This window comes from Leuresthes tenuis, unplaced genomic scaffold (assembly GCF_036924035.1).
Source record: "Leuresthes tenuis unplaced genomic scaffold, fLeuTen1.0.hap1 SCAF_20, whole genome shotgun sequence".
Classification (NCBI taxonomy): Eukaryota; Metazoa; Chordata; class Actinopteri; order Atheriniformes; family Atherinopsidae; genus Leuresthes; species Leuresthes tenuis.
The window spans coordinates 14,587,876-14,600,110 of NW_027325374.1; the positions used below are offsets into that span (position 1 = coordinate 14,587,876).

General features: G+C 42.7%; 3 protein-coding genes across 5 annotated transcripts in view; 1 reads left to right on the forward strand and 2 right to left on the reverse strand.

Annotated features, from left to right (window-relative positions):
• The window catches only part of LOC140278202 (uncharacterized), a 48,605-nt gene extending 46,889 nt beyond the window's left edge, over positions 1–1,716 (forward strand). For all 3 annotated transcript variants that reach the window (XM_072373150.1, XM_072373151.1, XM_072373152.1), the window contains one exon: positions 341–1,716. In XM_072373150.1, coding sequence (XP_072229251.1) covers positions 341–412 — 72 coding nt within the window. In that variant the 3' untranslated portion in view covers positions 413–1,716. The remainder of the gene's footprint in view (positions 1–340) is intronic.
• An 824-nt stretch (positions 1,717–2,540) lies between these two features.
• Positions 2,541–6,316, reverse strand: LOC140278206 (uncharacterized). Its single transcript, XM_072373156.1, has 6 exons — positions 5,456–6,316; positions 4,799–5,361; positions 4,578–4,725; positions 4,091–4,461; positions 3,396–3,489; positions 2,541–3,290 (listed from the first exon to the last, which is right to left on the reverse strand). The coding sequence occupies exons 1-6, from the start codon at positions 6,275–6,277 to the stop codon at positions 2,541–2,543; spliced, it is 2,748 nt and encodes a 915-aa protein (XP_072229257.1). The 5' UTR covers positions 6,278–6,316.
• Positions 6,317–8,893: 2,577 nt separating this feature from the next.
• prr35 (proline rich 35) lies at positions 8,894–11,201 on the reverse strand. The gene is made up of 2 exons (XM_072372927.1): positions 9,832–11,201; positions 8,894–9,671 (listed from the first exon to the last, which is right to left on the reverse strand). The coding sequence occupies exons 1-2, from the start codon at positions 11,199–11,201 to the stop codon at positions 8,894–8,896; spliced, it is 2,148 nt and encodes a 715-aa protein (XP_072229028.1).
• Positions 11,202–12,235: the final 1,034 nt, after the last annotated feature.

Below are 12,235 nucleotides of genomic sequence, written 5' to 3' on the forward strand. Positions count from 1 at the left end.
ACAGTTCTGTCCTAATTCAACTTAAGAAGATGACATTTTTACATCGAGGTGGCTTCACTGTATTTTTTCCATGCGTTTCTTCATTCACGTCTCTGTCTTTGAGTCCAGTGTGTTTGAATTTAACTTTGCAATGTGTACAGCAGTGAGTACGGCTGTGTGGCACACTCGTACTCTCATGTTGTTTTTGATGCTTTTTAATTTTTTTATTTTCACCTGAACCAGAACAAAAAGGGGAAGAAAAAAAATCTTTCATTAACAGCTTTCAGAGACTTACTGAATGTTTTTGTCTGTGCATGGTCAGCTTTCCATAGTGAATTTCTTTGTCTGCGTCTTTTCACAGAGCCTGAAGGAAGGACTGTCTGTGCAGGAGCGCATGAAGCTTTTTGAGGCAAAAGATTCCAGAAAGATCTGAACATGTTCTCCTCTCTCACCCGGCCTCTGGTGCTGGTCAGCCTGCGTCGGCTGAAGATTCTTACTGGAAATGGGAAAATCGATCCAATTAGATCTGGACTTACCGTTTCCACGCCTCTCATGGGACGTCCTACTTTTCTTTAATTAACTGGAAGAACAGTATAAGTTCCTGTGACTTTTTCTGGGTTTTTTTTTTTTCCGATCAGGCCAAGTTGGAGACACGTCAACTAAGCTGTGAGAGGGGTGAATAACAGCATTTATATATATTCTCCAAGATGCCAAAACAGACCGTATGGATAATATATATATCTATATTTATATATTGATATATATATATATATTTCCCAATATGAATTTACTATCTGCTGTATTTTATTATTGTTGTTAGTGTCTAAATCTGACGGTTTTTAATGTGTTTGATGCTGCACCAGTTGTGTTGTACATAACTACTGGAAACATGTGGAGTGAGTACGGTTTGCTGTTGATTGTTGGGACTTCTGCTGTACTATAACTGGTTTGATTGATGGTGGAAAACAATGCGATGCTCAACTTGCTTACGTATGAGAGTTTTTACGGAAGAGTGTCCGTCTGTGAAGGGGGAAACCGGGGTGGGAGGGAGAGATTGCACTTACCACTTGACTACTTGAGGAAACTTCTTTTTACTTGTCTCAAAATGGTGTAGTGACTACAGATGGGTTACTGCAGTGCAACCAAACATCCTGACTCGTGTCATATCCAGCGAACAAGCCGTTTCTGCTTAGTGAGAAGGTTCTTCTTCTTCTTCTTTTTTTTTTTTCCTTCCAAGTTCTTAAAACCTGGCTTTGTGTTTTTCTCGGTTTTGACTTTAGTGTGCGAATATTATCTCAGAAAAACTTGCATGACTGTACAGCACAAGTCGAATTGCAGATGGATCATGTTGCCTCGTTTTCCTATTTTATGCTTCAGTAACTCTTGACACTAATAAGCTTTGCTTTGCAAGTCCTACTGTGTAGATGTTGAGATTGAAATGTTTTACTGTAAGCAGCAGTCTGGAAGCACTTGGCCCCAGTCCCTGATCTCTCACTCAAATCTTGTTGTGCCTCAGCTGAGTGAGGACTACAAACATCCATGAAACCCGTGCAGCTATGGATACACACTGTATAGTATTCAAACCACGCTTTGTATATATGAATATGCCACACGGAAGACTTCTGTGTTTTTGTTTTAAACTTGTACCTTGCTCACTAGCTCTATATGATAAATATATATGAATATTTTTTATTTCCATTTGAATGTATAACGTCAAATAAATGAAGTGTTTGGAAATCTGTCTCTTGTGGGGTTTTTTTTTGTGGCGTCCTGTGAAAATGAAGATTTATCGCTTAGATGCTGCCTTTCATCTGTTATTAGGTGTGACGGCGACAAACTACTTAGACGAAATCATACTCGTGCTTGAACGATTCTTTTGCGTGGAAGGTTTTCTGTGGCCGTTAGAGTTTACGTATTGAAAATGTTGTTAAAATCATTTGTTATACGACTACAGACAGCTATAGCCATGTTTGAAAGAAACATTGTGTCACATGGTGAAAGAAGCACAGTGCACTGGTTCGCGAGTCATTTACAGCTTTTATTCAATTGAGAGTGCGACATGATATTTTGGGCAATGTATGAAAGTATATGTAAGCATAAAAAGGATTTTCCAGAGTAGCAGGAGTTTTCAGAAGTTACTCAGGGGCTAAGAGGAGAGTGACCTTCCATCTTGTTGCAGGGTCACAGGTCAAGTCAGTATCTGTGATATTATGAGGGAGTGTTCTAATGCATGTGTGTAATGTTTATAAAAGCAGCCGAGCGATGAATAATGACATTGAAACAACGTGTGCTGCAAACCACAAGATGTTCTTCTTAAAGCGGGGACTCTGGGTTTATTTCGCCAGAATAAAGCCAAACTATTTCATGCACTTATTATAGCAGCTCTAGAGTAAAGGAAAAAAAGAATCAGGGTGCGAAATGTGAAGTAAAAAAGTGGAAGCCCTGAAACGTTCAGCAGGTGAAAATCAGAAAATGTGCTTTCAAAAGTACAATCGGATTTATTTTTTTTATTATCAGAATTTTAAAAAAAGATTTTTTACTGAATTTGTCGTCTTTGGTCTCTAGCCAATTAACTGAGCTAACTCCCCCTCTCCTCCTCTTCCTTCCCCCTCTTCTTCTTCGCTGTCTTTCAAAACATCTACTAATTTGACCCAAAAAGCATCCTGCTCATGTGGTTCCTCCGGCCACAGCAGGTAGGTCTTTCTACGCACGATCTTGCGTAGGCGCGTGTAAGGAGACAAGCAGTGCTCCGGGATCTCCTCCAGGAACACCAGCAGCAGGACATCCCTGCCGTCACACAGAAGCCTCATACTGGCCAGCTGAAACTCCACTGAGCACCACTCACTCTGCAGGTAGTGGCGGGTTACCACACAGATGGTGTGGCGGGAGCTGTAGATGGCTGCCTCAATGTTCTCCAGAACTGCAGTGCCGGGGCGGAAGTCTCTGTGGTGCAGGCACAGTCTGAGCCTTTGTGGACCAGCTGCTGGCCTCTCAAGGTTAGGCACCAATTGTCTCATCACCCACTCCTCATCCTTAGAACTATAGGAGATGAAAGCATCGTACTGAAATTTGACCCCCGCTGCCCCCCTGCGTCCGCCAAGCTTTGCTTTGATGATGAGCAGCAGGTAGCGCAGGGCAGGGCCCTGTGTGTGCCAGACCAGACACACACACACAAACAGCACATCAACCACGGAGCAGGTGATGAAGAGAGTGAGGGAAAGGTGTTCATATGAACAGGCCTTGTCATCAAACTGCCACAGGTACGGAGATCTCTTGTCGTTGTTGCACTTGAGATTGTACAGATAGGACACCTACAGGGTTAACAAAGGGGCAAAAGAACAAAAGAGCACCATGTGAAATGTAAAGAACAAGTATCACTGTTAAAACTATGTCAAAGAGTGGGCACCTTGTGTTACCTGTGTTTCCTCGTTGTTTATGGCCCAGGTCTTGAACCAGGTGTTGTCGCAGGTGCAGCTTATTGGGTTGTCGGTAATGTCAAAAACTTGCAATCTGAAAACACACAAACACAGCAGCCAATGCTTTCACTAAATTCAAAACTTCTACTTTGTTTATCTTGTGTCACGCATGATTGGTGTCCTTATTGTCATAAAGAAAATGTCAAATTATAAGATTTAGGCTAAAAATCGGTTGAATCTGTGTTGCCGTGGAGTCGGGTAGCCCGAGGTTTCCGCTCTCCTTACTTTAAAAAAAACATTACAGGCAAGACATATGGAAAAGGTTTGCTTGGATTTGTTAAAGGACACACAATTCAGTGAAAGTATGGTAATTTGAAAAAACAACTTAAGTCAAATAATTCGTTTTCAGTGTGTGACATTCATTAAGCAATAATTCAGTCAGTGAGAACTGTGACTTAGTATTCTAATTTTAATATTGCTATATTTTACTTTTTTTTGTCTTCAATTATAAGAACAATGTTACAGTAGTCTATGTTTATATTAAAATGATGTACTCTCGTACCAAAGGCTTAGGCTTCAGACTGCTTTGAGTACCACTACTCCCTTCATGAGCTGAAAATATTGGCTACACAAAAGGCCTTCATTTGATGGATGAAGACTTTGACTATTTACTCATATTTGAATAGCTTCTTTACCTTGGTAGAGTGTCCAGCAGTCGTTTGTCCACAATGCGGATGTGGTTTGATGGGACTTTGAGCACCACCAGTGAATTATTTGAAGGCAGCAGCTTCGTAGGCAGAGTGTCAAGATCAGTCCTGGAAAGCGTTAACTTCTGCAGGCTTTTCAGAGGCGACAACACTGCAGTCAGGTTGGTTGTTTTCATAACCACCCCAGCTACGTAGAGGCGCTTCAGATTGACCAGAGGAGCAAAGGCATCTGGATGAATGTCCATCATAATGCTGTGTCCAATGGCAATGGACACAAGTTGATGTTGACCCTTGAAGAAATTCCGCCCGATGGTGCCAATGCCTCGACCTCCAGGCCCCTGGTAATTCATTTCCAGATACTCCAGAATGGACATGAAAGGCAGATAAATAGAAAGACATATAGGTATTTACATTGGGCACCAACTGCCTTCTACTGATGACGCAGAGCATAATTGCTACTAAGACAAGCATTTACCACCAGAGCAGTGAGATTGATAAAAGGAGCTTCATAGGCCTTAAAATGGAGGCGGTTGTTGTACAGAACAAAACTTTGCAGATTTGTAAGCCCAGACAGAATAGATGGTGTCAGCCTCTTGATGCGGTTACCACTTAGGTCCAGGTATCTGTTGGATTACAGGACACATAGCATTAAGTAAAGGCAGACAGCAAAGAATTGAAGCAGATGATACTGAATACCTTAAGTTTGTCAGGCCGTGGAAGGTGCCCTCTTCAATAAAGTCAATGATATTCAAGCTGAGGTTGAGCTTCCGTAACCTGCGCAGGTTACTGAAAGGCTTCTTGGTGATGTATTTTATCAGATTGAACTGCATGTAGAGCTGCTCAAGTTTGGTGAGGTCGCTGAATGCCTTTGATGGCAGCTCAGTGATATGATTCTTAAGGAGAGACAGACGAGTCAACCTCTTCAGTGGGATGAACCATTGCGTGTCAATGTTGCGAATTTTGTTCTTGTCTAAGCTCAAAAACGTCAGCTGGGTCAGGTTTTTGAATGTGTCTTGGTGAATGACAACAGAGTTTTGGTCCAAGTGCAGAGTTTTCAGTTCTCGATAACCCTCAAATGTTGAGGAAAATATACGCTTCAGGCCACAGTTGATGAAATCGAATCTGCTCGTGTTCCCCTTCCCCAGCAATAAATGGGCTGCATTCCCAAAATTTGCATCTAAAATCACAACCATGGGTGGAGTGCTGCAGTCCAGAAGGCTGGAGTTACTCTGAGGTAACTTGGATCCTTTCACGTCAACCTATTGGAATTTAAATTCAGACAAAAATCTCTTAAAACCATTTTGAAATCAAGATTAGACCAAATCAATGCTAAATTAAACAAAATACCTTTACCTCGACTCTGTCAAGGTGGTCCATTCCTGTCAGCACGTCACAAATAGTCAGTGGAGATTTCTCCACAAACAGGGAAAATGACACCCAGAAGAGATTCCTCTTTGTCTGAGCAGAGAGCCTCAGCAGCATTTCTACATTAACTGCCTGCAGAAGCAGTTTGCTCAGCTTCGGGTTTGAGGCAAAAGCATCAGGCTGCAGCTCCAGCTTTGTGTTGTTGGACAGCCTGACATACTCAAGGGCCGGAAAACAGCTAACATTTAACCTCTGGATGTCGTTTGCAAAAAGGTCAAGATCCTTCAGAGTGGAGGAGCCTCCAAACTCTTCACAGCTGAAAGACTTGAGCATGTTGAGAGACAGATCAACTTTCTGAATTGCGGGTAGGGGTTTAAACAGAAAAATGAAGTGACCTGCAAGCATGTTGTGAGTCAGAAGAAGGGTTTTCAGGCTGGAAAGCCCCTCAAATGCATCGGCGTGGATGTGCGAGATGTTGTTGCAGGTAAGGTTGAGAAAATCCAGAAGGTTCAGACCTCTGAATTCTCCGCCTTGTAGAGAGACCAGCTTGTTCTGGCTCAGGTCTAGCTTGTTCAGCTCAGTCAGTCGACCGAATGATCCAGGTGGGATGACTTTGATCATGTTCTTGCGCAAGATGATTGAGGTGATATTACGGGGCATCATACTGAGGACATCTGAGAGGTTAGCGATGTTCTGGTTGAAGCACCACATGTCGTTCTTCTTGCCAATGGACAGAGAGCAGCTTTTAAAGCCGAAACCCCAGCAGGCAGAGGCATGGAGCAGAAGCAGAAGTAGAGCTGCTCGCAGCATCTTTCAGCAATGATGACAGATTCTTTTAGCAGGACGCACGCACACACGACGAGCCACAGAGATCTGAAGAAATGGTAATGATTGGTAATGATTCCGATTTCATACAAGTAAGCCATTGTAAAATCATGATTAAGAAATATGAGTTACTGCCACATCTATGAAAATATAAAAAATATAAAACAGACACATGTATACAATCACAGTTCCTCCTATTATAAAAAAAGAGCCAACTTGTGTATGCATGTTTCAAAGCAGCTGCTTGTAAATGCACTGCTGAATTTTGAAAAAGAGAAATTCTTTTTATGCTGCTAATACACTCTGATGGGTTATAAAAGAGTCGTATAAAGAGCCAGAGTTACAGTAAATTGTCAGAAACACGATAAAGGAAGTCACATTGATGCTTCTGTTCAGTAAAATTCTTAACAGCACAACATTATCAGTTTACCGAATAGGATAACCTTAACTTTAAGACCTTTTCTACTTGCATTTTACAGCAGCTACTGACAGTAAAACTGCACATGATCACATTCAAAATGTAAAGCAACCCACATTTTGTCCACTTTCCACCCTGGAAATGATGAAGCTGTCAAACATACCCTTTCACGCTCCTCCAATGCTGTTTAACACACAACTGAATTTTATACTCTACAACTTCTCTATATTTGCAAGTTTATCTGATAGATCATATCCTCTTTTTGAGGATGGAAATGTGTACCCTCACTGTATTCACACTGCTCAGTTAGTTCTCCTCAAGAAACTTGTGGGTAGGACATTTATAGATGGGAGAACTTGTGAGTACATTTACATTTGCTCTTGAAAAAAAATCTGAAGTCACAGAATAAGACACAAGAACCTACAGAACAAAAACTGCTGTCTGGTCTGTTTTTCTTTTTTTTTAATCAACGCTCAGAACAGAGTGCATCTGCAAAACTTGTCTGGTTTTGTCCACTTGAGGGAGCCAGAAAGAGCCATTTAGCCAGTCTCTCAGGGGGACATGTCAAGGGCTGCCTTCCTCTCTCCATGTGGCCTTTTTGCTGTTGTCACAGCAATGTAAAAGCTGAAATCAACATGTCAACATGAATGTGATACAAAAAAGGTTCAGACACAGGCATTTTGATCAGGACAAACTGCTCCTTAGATATTGTAATCTCATTGTAATCAGTGTCTTCAAATTCTTTTCAGTCTCATTTTCTTTCATTGTTGTTTTTTAAATTTCAAGTTTCAAGCATAGTTGGATTAAACATGCATTAATCCCCACATCGGAGCCATCAGTCAGGGATTACTATTATTGTTGTTGTTATTGTTCTCGCTCTCTCTTCTTTTTGCAGGAAACCCTAAAACCTGACAAATTACAACAGAACCCATTCATATGTTATTTGATATATCTATTTGCTGTGGTTCACGTGATTGTTTTTTTTTTTTGTGGCTGGTATATTATCTTATAATCATTTTCATTAAGGATTTAATTCTTTATTAAACAAATATTTGCAACAGATGACATATTTTTTCTTTCTATTTGTTGGATTGATCATTCTTATATATACATACCATAAAACTTATAGCATTATATATTTCCCAAGTTTATGGATTTTAATTGAATATGGTGACGTCGTTGATACTTCCTTCTTGGGGGGGGGGGGTACTTGACTTGTTTGACCTCTTCAGGCTCAAAATCTTTCGGTGGTTGCTCTGGTCCTGGCAGCTGACCTTTGTTGAGTGTGACGGTGTTGAAGGGACCAGAATCTCCGGAGCACACACACCCTCTGTGCTTATCCTTAAGGCAGACAGGTAGTCTTGAGTTTAGTGTATATGAAGCTTGGCCCGGTGTCTCCGACCTTTGCAGTTGGAGTCTCCTGGATTTAGGAGTAGAGGTACATGTAACCCCACTGATGGCAGTTTGGCCTAAGGTGCTGCTTCACCTTTATCACAGCTATGCTGCGATGTACGGCAAATGGAGGTGTGCTGCCACTTTGGATATCTTTTTCTCCCCTTTTTTTTTTGTGACAAAATTATAAAAAATAAAAAAATGCCAAAAGAAGTTTCAGTCTTGTGATCTCTCCCTGTTTCACTCAGACTTTAACCATGTTATTATTGTTTAATTTTTCTCATTGTGAACCACTTTTGCTTTTCAGTGTCATACAAAAAAGATCCCACTCTTTTCTTTTTACAGTGTATGATACATTTTATTCTCATCAAATAAAATGAAGCGGCTCAACATGACATAATCCATATAAAAGACATTTACATTAATTACATTTATTGTATTTACAGTATTCACAAATCCATTTAAAGGATTGTCTCTTCAGCATGATTTGAATGGACACAATTGTTCAAATTGTCCTGATAGAAACTGCTGATATTCTGATTTATTATTAGGAAGACCTTAATGAAACTGGTAATGTCTTTAGTGCATTGGAAAAAACATCCTTCTCTTTTACATTTTCATTTATTCTCTGTTTTTCTTATAAGGTGCAAAATACTTTTGTGAGACTTCTTCCAGCCAGTGAAAACCAGAGCCATGCCAACAGCAATAAAGACAGCTGCATGTTATTAGTTAAATTACAGTCAGGGAACTGAGGTTCAGCTGTCCAGAGCAGTCAGGGAGCTTGGAGGACACTACGCTTCCAGTCGCTGTATGGATGGGGGTATCTTTGGAGGTTTGGCAGAAGAGGGGATGTCGGTGAAGACGACTGATCGGCCGTCTGGGCAGAGGAGGACACTGGAATCTGCCTCACACTTTGTAGTTCTGCTTGGCCACAAGGCCTCAGCTGACCTGAGGCCGAGACTACCTGGAGAGAGAACCTCTGTGGGTACCACTGACACCTGACTCATCTTTATCAGCATGTCCAGTGACTTCTTACGACTCTCTAGTGTATCCCTCATCACCTTCCTCTCGCTCTCATCCTCGTCCATATCTTTTTTCTCATCCAGCTGTTCGTCCTCATCCTCGGTCTCTGTTGCATTTCCGTGAAGGCTGCCATCCTCTCTCGTGCTCTGCTCACCAGCCTGTTCTGTTGAGTCCCTCTTAACCGACAGGTCAAGAGGTCCATCATTTTGGCCAGCCGTCCGCTCCAATGCCTGGTGAATGTGGGAGAGCTCGCTGCGGATTTTGTTCAGATGTTCCCAGAGATGTCGCTGAGCAGGAAGGTCCTCCTTTTCCAGGTGAGAGATTTTGCGTTCAGCCTCCTGGTACTCCTGCAGTGCTTTGGAGAGATCACTGAGGAGAGCAGCCACGGACTCCGAAGCTCCCTCCTCAGATGACCTGGCAGCAGTCAAGTGTTGGCTGTTGGTTCCCACACAAGTTGATAGAGAGGGCAATTCACTGTGGGGACTAGTGACCAGATCGTTGTACCACTGTTCACTTGGCCTGGCCTGGTGTTGAGCGTCCTTTAAGCTAAAAAGAGGAGGAGATTTTTAGTTTTTCAGCTTTGAAGCCTATACTGTTTGAGACTAAATAAAACACAGTTTCCTCAAAGTTTAGTGTAAATAGAATTTAAAAAATGATGATACTTCTATTGCTAATTCTGGTGATATTTTTCAAAATTCAAAATTACCTGTTTTGGAGGAGATGTTTGTCAGTTGATGCAGTCTGAAAATTCTTCAGAAGGTCCAAAGTAAAGCCTCTGGCAGGCTTCTTCTGTACAGGTGCTTCATGACTTCTCAGTGCAGCTCCTGTCCTCTTGAGACTCCAGCTTCCTTTGCCTTCCTTGGTCATAGCCTGCATTTTATCCCCCAACCTGTAGCCCTGGTCAGGGGAATCTCTTTGAGGCGACACCCAGCCAGTCGGAGACAAAGCGTTTCCTGGCCGCAAAGCAGGCACTTTCCACAAATTGACTTTAGGCTGGAAGCTGGACAAGGGACTTGCATCCAAACTGTTTGTGGAAGTCTTGAGAGATTTACTGGCATCATTCTGACTTGAGGACAGTCCGAATGTGTGCTCACACAAGAAGGGGTAGTAGAGACGAGGGGGGATGATAGCTCTGTCTGTGTGAGTGCTGGAAGTCGGTTGCATCAGCTGAGCAGCCGACGCCAGGAAGGGAAGCTGGGCGAGCTGTGCGTGGGTCTGTGCCGTGACACTGGAAGCTGTGGTGGGCATAGCTGAGTTCATGTAGGAGAATAGGCTGGGATAACCTACTCCAAGGACTGACAGGTTGAGTCCAGTGGGATCCTGATAGTCTACCAGGTTTGGAGGAGGGTAACAGGGGATTGAACCACTCACTCGAGGCTGAGCACCTTCAGATTTGGCCTTCGCCTGGCTGGATGCTAACAGCCGCCACTGCTCTGACAGAAGCCCAGGAGCTGCTAAACACGCTTTTGATAGCTTATAGTGTCTCAGCTGGGCCTCTACTTCAACAGACCGTGCTTGTAACAATTGATCTTCCAGAGAGAGCATGTTAGCCATCAGGAGCTCTGACTCCGGCTGTTTGCTCATCTTGGTGACGCCCTCTGTAGCCTCCCCTCCTCTGTTGTTGGAACTTTCTTTGGTCAGCCCAGTGATCTCTGTCGGCTCTCCTCGTCCTCCCTCTTCTTCATCCTCTGGTCCCTGGATTTCCCCGCTCTCACCGTCCTCCTGCACAGACCTCTGTTGCCCCAGCTTCTCCTCGGCACGTAGAACCTGCTCTAGATCGTCTTTCCCAACAGCATGAATGCCATGCGCCTGTTGGATGGGTCGTAGCTGTTCTGGATGCAGAACGTTGCCTTTCTTGTATGGCCAGTCTGACTCTATGAGAAGAGACAAGGAGTTCTTGCAGAGGCTGTACTTCATATGGTTGTAGAGGTGTGACTTCTCCATGCAGGTGAAGGGACACTGGAAACATTTGTAGTTGTAGGGTTTGCCCCATGGCCGGGGAATATAATGAGGCTTCTTAGGCTTGCGCTCCTTGTGTTTGCTGGCAGTCACTTTGCAAGCATCGTCTTTGGACATAATTGCAAGTTTTTGATGTAAAAGATTGTGTCATACAAATTCTGATTATTCAAGCTAATCTTCTACAATGTTTGCCTTTCGTGCCAAGGTACATTTCATTTAATGCAGGTTTTTCCTCAATTTTGCTGGACAAAAAAAAGCATCCTCTTGATAAACTTGCAGCTGTACCTGTGAAACAAAGAAAGACAATACGTTTGTGAATGAACACACAAACCAACACTTTGATATCTTTTACCAGTGTTTATCACTTATTAATCGCAGTTGTTCAATGTGTCTTGGCAATGTTCATCTCTGCAAAACATCTTACACAGAACGATAAAGAGGTATGTGTATCATGAGAGCACACTGGCCGTCTACACAAGCCGAGGGTTGCCTCTAACCTAACAACTGGAAGGCCTGGGTTGCTCTGCTCTCACTGTACCTGCCACTACTCATTAGTTCCAGTGTAGTACAAGGCAATAGCTGGGCTTAGGGCTGGGGAGCAAGCAGGGCTGCCACAGGGGACTCTGCACCTGTGTAGGGGGTCTAAATGTGTGGGGGAGTTTTGGGCACGGACTCTCAGAGGGCAGCGACAGGTGCAGCGCAACAATGCTGAGGATTGTGGGCTGGTACGGAAGAGACAGAATTATGGGGTTTAAGGCCTGATACGTAATGAGAGCCCGGCATCATGCCTATAGGGCGTCATTAGTTGCAGGACTGGGATCTGGGTCAGGACATGGTGCTTAAGTTCAACTGCTCTCCTGTACTCCTGTAATTGTTGCATTTAGAGTTTAGTTCAACTTGATTAGCTGTGACAGCAGAATTATGATTAATTAGTTTAGAATTATTTTGTAATTAAAAGGTTCTATAGATCATTGACATCTTGTGTCTGTATAGAATGATTTATGCATTCATAATTTGGCATGTCTCATAAAACCGGCCAAACACCAGAGCTTATCTCTGTAATTTCCTATAATTCAATTTTGAATTGCAACCACTATCTTTTCTTTTATCTACAAAATCCATGGCCATCAACTTGTTTACATACATTTTAG